Source organism: Micropterus dolomieu, linkage group LG17 (genome assembly GCF_021292245.1).
Source record: "Micropterus dolomieu isolate WLL.071019.BEF.003 ecotype Adirondacks linkage group LG17, ASM2129224v1, whole genome shotgun sequence".
Lineage (NCBI taxonomy): Eukaryota > Metazoa > Chordata > Actinopteri > Centrarchiformes > Centrarchidae > Micropterus > Micropterus dolomieu.
Window position 1 is genome coordinate 15,204,221 of NC_060166.1, and position 11,961 is coordinate 15,216,181.

An 11,961-nucleotide genomic window follows, 5' to 3' on the forward strand; every position below is an offset into this window, starting at 1 on the left:
TTCATTACGACATCTATAAAGAGAGACTTCGCATTTATAATTTAGAACTGAGAAATGCAAGGCTGTCCTTCTCTGACATCATCACCAAAAACACTAATAATGCACGTGCCCTGTTTGCTACCGTCGACAGGCTAACCGACCCTCCTGTGTCTGTAGCCTCTGACCTTCTATCCACCAGGGCCTGCGATGAATTTGCCTCCTCCTTCACAGACAAAATTCAAACAATTAGACAAGCAATCAGTGCCTCCATATCGGGTACAGGATATGTCTTGTCCCTGTGCCCACTTAAAAACAATCCATATAGCATGAGACAGTTTGATTCTATTAACCATAAAACTCTTGAGGACATAATACAACATCTGAAATCCTCTTCATGTTGCCTTGATATTCTGCCAACAGGTTTTTTCAAAAAATGTGTCTAAATGCATGGCCTCAGATCTACTACAAATTGTCAACATGTCTCTCCTCTCAGGTTTTTTCACACAGGCCCTGAAAACTGCAGTCATTAAGCCACTCTTAAAAAAGAGCAATCTAGACAGTTCACTAATGAGCAATTATAGGCCCATATCAAATCTCCCATTTTTAAGTAAAATCACTGAATAGCTGTTTTTCAACAGCTTAGTGCTTTCTTGGCACTAAATAACTGTTTTGATGTCTTCCAGTCAGGTTTTCGACCACACCACAACACTGAGGCAGCTCTTGTTAAGGTCTTCAATGACATCCATTTAAACACTGACAGTGGCAGAATGTAATTTTTAGTATTATTGGATCTTGCTGCATTCGACACGGTCGACCACAACATATTATTAGACAGACTTGAAAACTGGGTTGGACTTTCTGGCACAGTACTAAACTGGTTTGATGTAGTCATAGACCTGGATCTGAGGAGCCACATTAAGACAATTACAAAGTCAGCCTACTATCACCTGAAGAATATATCACGGATTAAAGGACTTATGTCTCATGCATTTATCTTCAGTCGACTTGACTACTGTAATAGTGTCCTTACAGGGCTCCCTAAGAAATCCAACAGACAGCTGCAGCTGATTCAGAACGCTGCTGCTCGAGTCCTCACTAAGACCAAAAAGGTGGATCACATCACTCCAGTTCTGAGATCTTTACAATTGGCTTCCTGTATGTCAAAGAATTGATTTCAAAATCCTGCTGTTAGTTTATAAAGCACTAAATGGTTTAGGGCTAAAATACATTTCTGATCTTCTGCTTCGTTACGAACCATCCAGACCTGTCAGGTCGTCTGGGGCAGGTCTGCTTTCTGTCCCCAGAGTCAAATCTAAACAAGGAGAAGCAGCGTTCAGTTATTATGCTCCATATATCTGGAACAAACTCCCAGATAACTGCAGGTGTGCTGAAACTGTCAGTTCTTTTAAATTAAGACTGAAGACTTTTCTTTTTACCATTGCTTTTAATTAAATATTTAAGATTTTTCTTTTTACCACTGCCTTTAACTAGTAGATTTTAGCTTTTCACCATTGCTTTTATTAAAATTTTACACGGTGAAAAATGAGTAGGTAATTGAGTGAAAAGATAATGAGAGTGAGATTGAACAGAGTGAAGGAAGTGGTCTTAAATCTTGCGCCTGAGTGACTTGCAGGAACCTCTGTCCACCTGTAAACGCACAAGTGGGTCCAGAGTATAACTGGATCAAAGTGGCCTGCGGACAGACATGTCTAGTTTTCTCTGTAGTGTCGGAGGATTTTTGGAGTTTCAGTGGACCCAAAGATTGCTATGGACCTGAGTACAGACTAGCTAGAGAGAGTAGATTAAGTGTACTTTGTTTATTCTCTTTTCAAAATAATTGTAACTCAATTATTTGCTCAACCCCTCAGTCTGTTTTTAATTTCCATTTAACTCTTTTAACCCTGATTGTACACTGCACTGTACCTTTTATTATTTTTTAATGTGTATTTTTTCAGTTTCCCTATGTTGCTTTTAAACTTTTTTTATATTTCCCTGCTGCTTTTATGTTTTATGTAAAGCACTTTGAATTACCTTGTTGTTGAAATGTGCTATACAAATAAACTTGCCTGGTCTTAATGAACTTTTTTCTTTTTTTTATAGTAACTTCTGGAATTGTGATCATATTCAAAAACACTCAGTTTGAAATGTATTTATATATCTTTTCGAGCCACCTAGAAAATAAGACCTTCACTGAGACGTCCTTTGTTCTTTTTTACAGAAACCTCCAGAATCTGCTCATCCTGACTGCCATTAAAGCAGATAGGACACGCGTTATGGAGTACATCAACCGTCTTGACAACTACGATGCCCCAGACATTGCGAACATCGCCATCAGCAATGAGCTGTTTGAGGAGGCCTTTGCTATTTTTAGAAAATTTGATGTCAATACCTCTGCTGTGCAGGTCAGTGGATTACTGCTTGACTTTAAAATGTTTAAAAAGTAAAAACAGTTTAAAAAATAAAAATGAATTAACTTAACCTTGGTTATAATGGCCACCAGAATTGTGTTATTGAACGCGATGTAACAAGAATGCTGAATGTTGTCTCATTTTGTCCAGGTTCTAATTGAGCACATCGGTAACCTGGACAGAGCTTATGAGTTTGCTGAGCGCTGCAATGAGCCACCAGTGTGGAGTCAGCTGGCAAAGGCTCAGCTTCAGAAGGGCCTGGTCAAGGAAGCCATTGACTCTTACATCAAGGCTGATGACCCATCTGCTTACATGGAGGTGGGACAAGCTGCAGCCCAAAGTGGTAAGATGAACTTAATTATCTCATTTGGTGCCTAGATCTGAAGAGTATAGGATAAATACTATTCAGTGCTTTTGCATTTATTGTTTTATTTTGTAGAGCACACTTTAATGGTGTTTTGATAAATATTCAGTTGATTGATATGCTTATGAAACTGATCAGTGAGTTGATTGTTGTGTGCAGGAAACTGGGAGGACCTGGTGAAGTTTCTGCAGATGGCCCGTAAGAAGGCCCGCGAGTCGTATGTTGAAACAGAGTTGATCTTTGCCCTGGCCAAGACCAACCGTCTGGCTGAGCTGGAAGAGTTCATCAACGGACCCAATAATGCTCACATTCAGCAAGTAGGTCCTGGGAAGCATACAGACATAAAGCACACAAACTCTTAGAGTTGTTACCACTTAATTCTCTTTCACAGGTATACATTTTGTACTTCGCTGATCTAGCTTTTCTTTTTTGTCCATTTTCCTTCAGGTGGGTGACCGTTGCTATGATGACAAGATGTATGATGCAGCCAAACTGCTTTACAACAACGTGTCCAACTTTGGCCGCCTGGCCTCAACTCTGGTGCACCTGGGAGAGTACCAGGCAGCTGTAGATGGAGCTCGCAAGGCTAACAGCACCCGCACCTGGAAGGAGGTGAGGAATGAGTTTCATTTGTAACTTTTTATTAAGAAATAAAAATCCTTTTGAAGAGTAAAGAATCAGATGTAGCACTACTGGGTTCAAACTAAACTCTTTTCTGCTTCTGTTCTTCTCTTTCTGCCACAGAGCTTTCCTACAGTGTCAGTTTAGAAATATACTCTATGCAGTATACTGTCCACTTGCCTATATTAAACACATTGTTTGATTTGATTCTCTTCTCTTCTAGGTGTGTTTTGCGTGTGTAGATGGGAAAGAGTTCCGTCTTGCCCAAATGTGTGGCCTGCATATTGTCGTCCATGCCGATGAACTGGAGGAACTCATAAACTACTACCAGGTAACAGGGCTAACTGGAGCCAGTGTAAAACTCACCTGTTAAACCTACAATGAATGCTGAGTAACTACTGAACACATACTATCATGAACCAGACGTATAGTGTGCAGGACAGTAGGGGTTTTCGTTGCCCTTGTTTTGCACTTAAATACCAAATGTCAAAGTTTACAAATGGCATTTTGTTATTTTGCAACTTTATGTCAGTAAATCTAAAGTATCTGCAAAAATAAGTTTTGTTGGCGTTGATATAACAGAACCAGCCATTTCTTGGCTCAGTTGAGATACCCAACATCTCAAAGTCTCCAGTGAAATAATCTCTCTCCCTTGAAATTAAGGTAAATTAGGAAGTAAGGAAATTCTTTACACTTCTGTAGTGTGTATTTTGGTTGTATTGCTGGTTTAAATGGTTATGGTTAATATCATTAAGTCTGTCTGCACCCTCCAGGACCGTGGTTACTTTGAGGAGCTGATCACCATGCTGGAGGCCGCCCTCGGGCTGGAGCGTGCTCACATGGGTATGTTCACTGAGCTGGCCATCCTCTACTCCAAATTCAAACCCCAGAAGATGAGGGAGCACCTGGAGCTCTTCTGGTCCCGTGTCAACATCCCAAAGGTAGGCGAGGGGAACAACTGCAACATCTTCAAACAAAGAATGATTTATTACCAGCTTTACAACATGCACATGTAACATCCCTCTTTTGCTTGAGTACCTTTTCGCAGAAGCATGGCTTGTTTGAGAACAGTTGTGTAAGGCAATCTTTAAGATGATTTGAACCCATCCTACTAGCCTCTCTGCATAGGCTGTAAAGAAAAAAATAAAAAGTTCCTGATCTTTTTACCAATTTAAATATGAGTTTATGAACTTAGCTGTGTGTGTGTGTGTGTGTGTGTGTGTGTGTGTCTGTCAGGTTCTCAGGGCTGCAGAGCAGGCCCACCTCTGGGGAGAGCTGGTGTTCCTCTACGACAAGTACGAGGAATATGACAATGCCATCATCACCATGATGAACCACCCAGCTGATGCCTGGAAGGAGGGACAGTTCAAAGACATTGTCACCAAGGTAAAAACAAACAAACAAAAAAGTATATTTATTCCATACTTAGTTAGTGATGCTAGTTGCCATTCTGGTAATAAATTCTAGTATTAACAATCCCAACGCATAGCACTAACCTATTGTTGTTTGTATTATTTGTAGATGTTCAATTGAGTATGTGTGTTTTTCACTGTAGGTGGCCAATGTGGAGCTGTACTACAAGGCCATCCACTTTTATCTTGATTTCAAACCATTGTTACTGAACGACCTGCTCATTGTTCTTTCTCCGAGACTGGACCACACACGTGCTGTCAACTTCTTCAGCAAGGTCCTGGGCCAGTATTGCTTTCTGTAAACAATTCTTAAAGGGTTAAAGGTTGTAACTACTTATAAAATATCTATAGTCTGTTGTTGATAGAGAATGATATGTGATGGTGACCTACAAAAAATGCAGTTAAATAAGAGATTATATGATGGACTGATCTTTTTTTTCTGATTCATTGTTTAGGTGAAACAGCTGCCTCTGGTTAAACCTTACCTAAGGTCTGTACAGAATCACAACAACAAGTCAGTAAATGAGGCGCTGAACAATCTCTTCATCATTGAGGAAGACTATGCGGTATGATAATTAAAAATATTTTACACTGTACATCTTAACAGTTTTCTTATTTTTCACCTGCAGGATAAATGTTTTCAGAGTTGCATTTAAGTTGCGGAATCTTATGACTCCCTTTCTTTTATCTAGGCACTGCGTACTTCCATTGATGCCTATGACAACTTTGACAACATCTCACTGGCCCTGGGCCTGGAGAAGCATGAGTTGATTGAGTTTAGGAGGATCGCTGCCTACCTTTTCAAGGGCAACAACCGCTGGAAACAGAGTGTTGAGCTCTGCAAGAAGGACAAGCTCTACAAGGTGCATGCCCGCTAAAACAAACAGTAATTTTGAGGATATACTCCAGTTCTTCCATATAATATAACTCAGAGCCCCCCGAAACCAGTTGATTGCGTTATAATGTAAAATGGAAGATGTGGTCACTTTCCCCATGTCAAGGTATTGAACTCTAGTTGCTCTTCCGTCTCTGCAGGATGCTATGCAGTACGCATCAGAGTCCAAAGACATCGAGCTGGCAGAGGAGCTCCTGGCGTGGTTCCTGCAGGAAGACAAAAAGGAGTGTTTTGCAGCATGCCTATTCACCTGCTACGACCTGCTGCGGCCCGACGTGGTGCTGGAGACCGCCTGGCGACACAACATAATGGACTTCTCCATGCCCTACTTCATCCAGGTCATGAGGGAGTATCTCTCTAAGGTGGGTTGGCCAGAGGGTAACCAGTGAGTGCGGTGTATCGGGACAAAGAAGATGGCTTTGTGAGAAGGTTTCTTCAGCGAGAAAGACATGAGTAATGTTAGAAATACCCTGTGCAATTCTAAGGTAACTACAGTGAAATAAACTAATTAGAAGGTAGATGGGCAGGATTACGTACATGTTGACTATGGGTTTTTTTTCTCCTGCAGTTAGGTGTCAGTGCTTGTGAAATAGTATTGGCAAACCTGTATCTGTCCATCCATGTCCTGGGTTTACCATATCAGACCTTTGCAGATGGGCGAACTACAGAAAGAAATATTCAATTGAATCTTTAAATACATTTTCCCTGATTGGTTTTCCACCCATCTGATACCTAAAATGTGTTTGCAAACACTCTTCAGCTGTAGGCAGTGACACACAGTTCCTCCCAGACAGTATCAAAGATAAAGCCCCCCTAATACTGCCTATTCTTTCCTCCATTCATGCTCATCTTCCCATGCTTCTGTCAGTCATGTGTCATCACTGGTGTTTTCCTTTTCATTTGGATTTCCATCCGTTCAAGCTACTTTTCCATACAAATGCGTTCCAGAGGAGATTCATAACTGCTGTGTTGCTCGTCATGCCATTTATCTCCGTTACATGGCAAAAGAAACACCCACCGGCCTATTGCTTTTATAACAGACAGCAAACCTGAGTGAAGCATTTGTAGCATTTACTTAGGGGACTTTACTACATCATCAACATAATTCAGATTTTCATATAAGCTGTTAGTTATACAAAGTCTTTAGTTTGTTTTCTTGTGACTGACTAATTCTTAGTGCTTGCGGCAAACCCCACCACTTGGTTACTTTAAACAGGTTAAAACAAGGGATCATACGTATAATGACAATAAATCTTTTTCTTAAGTCTTTGCATTATACATTAAACACTGAATATTATTTGGTAGATCTTGTTTACGTGTTTAAACTTACTGTTGGCCCTATTAGTCAACATCTGTATTTTAATTTTTCCACTGTTTTAAGCAACAAAGGGAAATTCACAGTACCAGAGTAATCTCAAGTCTGCATTTGTATCAAAAGTGGCGTTATTACCCGCATCTCTCGAAGGATTGTTTTTGTTTTCTTTAAGTGACAAGTCCACTATTTGCTCTTTTCTCTCTGTCAATTTCTATTTTGGGAGACTTCCATTTGTTTTTTTTCCTCTTTAAGTTGCCTCTCTGAATTTCCTTTCCAGGTTGATGCGATAAAGGAAAAGGTGAAAGTCGAATCCATTTTCTAATCATTCTTTTTGACCCCTCTCCCCTGTCCTGTAGTTTGGAGGAGTAAAAGTAGCAGAAACTGCATGACCCCTCTCCCCCCATGTCACTCTGCTGCTTCTGATTGTAATCTCCACTAGACTACCTACCAACCCCAGAAACTCCAGAGCGGGGCTCTTCACTCCCATTCCTCAGGGTTCTGCTAGGCTTGCTGGTGTTAGTGATGGCTCTGGATGAAACACAGTTTAAGGACTAGTTATTGAATTAGATGGGTACAAACCTTATAGTAAGAGGTGTGAAAGTCCATTTTTCCAATATGTGAAGACGTGACATTTCTGTTCCTCCTTGGCATTACGTTTAATTCATAATTATTAATTGCTGATGGGATTCACCACCTGATAAATCATGTTTAACAGAGATCATTTGTTTTTGTGGTGGCATGTTGCAGTCAGGTGCCCAGATTTGCTCAGACGTGTCAACACTGTAACCAATTATTGCCTCAGGATCTGTATTATGCTTTGTGTAAATACTACTTTTAATTTGCAGGATTACAGTTCAGACTGTCAAGCATAAACTTAGACTTTGCTAACGGTAATTAAACAGCAGGAAATTTTGCTGCCAATGACACTACATGCAGACCAGAAAATGGAAACGATGAGCAGAAAGATGCTCTAAAGCTCCAGAGAGCTGAGGGGAGCTGCAGATGATAATTCTCTGTGGGTTTGTCACAACAAGCGACCCCTTTCACATATTTCTATGAGCCCTGTCTTCCTCCTCAAACATTCTTGAGCCATCCACTTAAACCAGTATGCCCATCAGCTCTTCTTAGGTGTGGGCGAAGAGCGCCACTCTGGATATCTACCTCACCTGCTGTGGTCAGGTCCTTTTCTCACAGACTTGTAGATACATTCTAATGTTAAAACTGTCCTGTAACACCTCTCAGCTGCAGTCTGCTGCTAGCAATCATCCTGACATGGTACAGGATCATTTCAGGAAAGCGTATGTTTTCACCCTGTAGACATTGTGGGAGGGAGTTTCAAAGTGTGTAACATCAATCATTTTTAATTATATCTTTACATTGAGAGGGGTTAGGGCATATTTATACCTGTTTTGGTCAGTGGTGCAGTAGCGTAGACTGCAGCTAAGTGTAAGACCTAATTTCAGTAATAGAAGATCCAGTGAGGCATTATTTTAATGAAGTGACCATTCTTTCAGAGACCTATTTTCCTCCATGTCTGTCTGTACTACTGAATCTATCTCAATGCTATAGAAGAACACAGACGATAAAAAGCATAAACATGAGGTACAGGCATTTCTCTACAGTAGATGTCTTTCTGAGTATTCTTTGCTACTGTAAAGTGTGGTCTCTTCAAGCGACAAACAACTTGAGTGGATGAGAGCAAATCTATAGTTTGTGTGTGTGTTTTTTTGGGGAAAAATACTTGTAGAGCATCGAGCATGCATTTCCACCTCCCTTGGTAGCAACAGCAGCACTCAGGCCAGGCTAGGAGACATCGTTGTTGGCTGTGCCTGCTTCTGGAAACCTTGAACTGGCTGTACAAAACCATCCCCTTCACCTTTCACACTCCCTCCACTACGCTCTCTGCTTCTCGGTCTTTCTTTCTCATGCACTCCTCAAGAAGAAAAAAAAACTAAACTGCCGCTTCAGCATGTCTCTCAACCCTTCTCTTCTGAAACGAAACAACAGCTTGTCTTTTCTTGAAACAGCCTGCTTAACCAGATTGACTGACTGTAGTAAACCAGACAGTATGTAGAGAACTTAACCCAGAACCGCCATAAGAGGAAAGCTATCCAGTTACACCATTTAGCACTGTCCTTCACCGATTTCAACAGTATTTAGGCTGCACACTTTCATAGCTGAGGGTAACATCCAAAGCTTTTTCTGGCTGCTTAATTCTTTGAATTGTTTTTATCGCTATCTTTTGTCTTTTCCCCGTCATTGTCTGCCTCTGAGCTGCTTAGCAAATACTGAAGCACCAAAGAAAAAAGGGGTAGTTAATTCTCAAGGCTACTACACACTTCTTGTAGCTGTTCGCACTCAGGCAGTGACTTAATGGGGCCGTGTGTGAGGGCCAGGGACACACCTAAAAAAAATGTTAACCTCAAAATGTTAAACCTTGGAAACACCGTGACATAATTCTGCATATTATTGGTGTTCTTTTTTCAAATACTGGCAATCGGAAATGATTGAATAGGCAAATGTAACAACAATAAATGTTTGAAAATATTCTTACCTGCAAGTTTTTGATAGTTTCTACTAAAGGTAAAAAAATAATAGCCAATTAATTGATTACTTGATCATCAATATAAATAAATCACAAACTAATTTGATTGATTTTTCAACTAGAAATTTGTCTTATGTGATAATAAATTGAATATCTTTCGGTTTTGGACTGTTGGTCAGACAAAACAAGCCTTTTGATGAAATGAAATTGTGATGGCCATTTTTCATTCTTCTGTCATTGTATAGCCCATACGATTAATACATTTATTAATATAATATAATATTATTAATTTATAATCAAATAATATGCAAATTAGTCAGTGTAAATAATTGTTAGATACAGCCCTATTTTCAAAAGTGCACTATACTGTAGAGACTTTGTAAATTTAGAAAAATCAGTGCATTTTCAAATAAATACTCAGATATCAGTTCATGGTTATTCCTGTAACCCCAACATAGACTACAAAAAGTTATAAAGTATCTTTGTGAATGAGCATTTCTTTGAGTACTACAGCTGTCTCATGAATGTCTAAGGATTAAAGGTGAAGTAAGTGTGCATGAATGTTTATGGATGGCACACACAGGTGTACAGACAAGGCAGCGTACACACAGGCACATGACGGATCTTTCAGCCTCAAGTTTTACTTAATAGCTGTATTTTATTACTTTGTGTTAATACCGAGGCATCGAGCTCAGTCTTCCAGAATCCAGTCTTTACCTCTATTTGGTTCATAGTTGCAGCTTAAAAATGTATTCTAATCATTCTTATAAATCCTGATTGCTACTAAAGGCTAATCAGTTCTGTCCACCAACTTTTAACGCAAATATAAACAACTTTTTGATATTATGTTAAGAGATGGGCAAACTAACTAATGGGCGTTAAAAACATAAATGTTGGTCTTAATAAGTCTATTTACTTCCTTCGTGTTTGTAGTTCAACTGAAATTTCCCCTACAGGGGATTAATAAAGTTATATCTCATCTTATTTATACTGGTCAGGGGTTGGTTCTCTACATACTCCAACATGTTGTAGTAGATGATTTGGGTGGCTGGATGGTGGGACCATTATTGCCCAGTAGCTGTTTGTCTTTGTCTCCCGTCCTAATCCCTAATACTTTCCACAAAGAAGTGGACATCTTTGTGTAGCTAAGCTTGATAGAATAGTAAGCAGCTCTCTAGATGTAGGTACTCCTTTTGCCTTCTAGAGGGCCTCCAACATACTAGCAAGGCCTGCCTCCTGCAGCCTGTTTTTATTTAAATCTGGACTGTATTCATCTTTGCCTGTCAGGAATGGTCCCATCCGTCAGCCAGTGAAAAAACCCAGAGGTCAGTCTTTACAAACTCAGCGTCTCAGCCCTTGCTCTTCAAGAGCCCCATCGGCTACAGTGTAACTGATGTCTGATACCGTCGCTGCTGTTGTGTTTTCCACAGGTGGACAAACTCGAAGCCTCTGAATCTCTGAGGAAACAGGAGGAGCAGGCTACGGAGTCTCAACCCATTGTTTACGGTACGGCACAAGGATGATAATAGCATTGCTGTCATCCAGTCTTCACCAGTTTTGAGGTCATTTAAAGGAATATAGAGAATATTTTTGACAATATGACCAAAGCCATACTCTTAACTACTCTGATTCTGTTGCAGGCACACCCCAACTCATGCTCACAGCAGGGCCCAACGTGGCTGTGCCTCCTCAGCAGCCATATGGCTACGGCTACACAGCAGCACCAGGCTACGGCCAGCCACCACAGCCCAGCTTCGGTTATGGCATGTGAACACCCAACAACTCAACCCCAACCACCATCACAACTTGACACAACTTCCTTCCATTTGTCTTTCTCTCTTTGTGTTCCTCACCAGCTTCCCATGGTCTTCTACTCACAACAGGGGCCACAAGCAAGCAACAGCCCACTCTCCTTTGAGTACTATTTTTTTATTATGTTGTCTGTTACAAGAGAAAACATTTAACTGCATTGAAGGACTTTTATTTGTATTGTTTGAAAAGAAATTGGACCACATGTATGTTTGTTTGTTTTTCACATTCCATATTTATGACTACTTATTTAGATATTTCTTTGTGTTTGTTAATGTTGTCATGTTTTGTTTTGTTTATTGGTTTTATGGTTTGTGCAGAAGTGGACTTGCTAAAGCTCAGCAATGAACCTTTGAAGTAGGTGGAGGAGCATTGGATTTTGCACTCGTGAAGAAATTAATGTAGAGAAGCTCTTACTTTTGATGTACTGAACATGTGAACAGCTTAAATTGTCTCGTTTGTCTGTATAATGCATTTCATCATTGTATATTCTGAGGGAAAAAAAAGTTACATATAATATTTGAACATATATTGCCATTTCAATGGCTATAGTTAGCAACACTAAGTGATGATAGTATATTCTGCACAAGCGTGTAGCTTTATGGAGTTTAAA

The 11,961-nt window shown here is 40.1% G+C and overlaps 1 protein-coding gene across 2 annotated transcripts in view; it reads left to right on the top strand.

The window, feature by feature from the left end:
• Positions 1-11,955, top strand: part of LOC123985457 (clathrin heavy chain 1-like) — a 179,953-nt gene extending 167,998 nt beyond the window's left edge. For both annotated transcript variants that reach the window (XM_046072980.1, XM_046072981.1), the window contains exons 20-32: positions 2,198-2,381; positions 2,538-2,730; positions 2,911-3,068; positions 3,199-3,363; positions 3,596-3,703; positions 4,146-4,313; positions 4,609-4,758; positions 4,928-5,059; positions 5,240-5,350; positions 5,477-5,647; positions 5,820-6,041; positions 10,970-11,045; positions 11,180-11,955. In XM_046072980.1, the coding sequence (XP_045928936.1) occupies positions 2,198-2,381; positions 2,538-2,730; positions 2,911-3,068; positions 3,199-3,363; positions 3,596-3,703; positions 4,146-4,313; positions 4,609-4,758; positions 4,928-5,059; positions 5,240-5,350; positions 5,477-5,647; positions 5,820-6,041; positions 10,970-11,045; positions 11,180-11,310 (1,969 nt within the window). In that variant the 3' untranslated portion in view covers positions 11,311-11,955. The remainder of the gene's footprint in view (positions 1-2,197; positions 2,382-2,537; positions 2,731-2,910; positions 3,069-3,198; positions 3,364-3,595; positions 3,704-4,145; positions 4,314-4,608; positions 4,759-4,927; positions 5,060-5,239; positions 5,351-5,476; positions 5,648-5,819; positions 6,042-10,969; positions 11,046-11,179) is intronic.
• Positions 11,956-11,961: the final 6 nt, after the last annotated feature.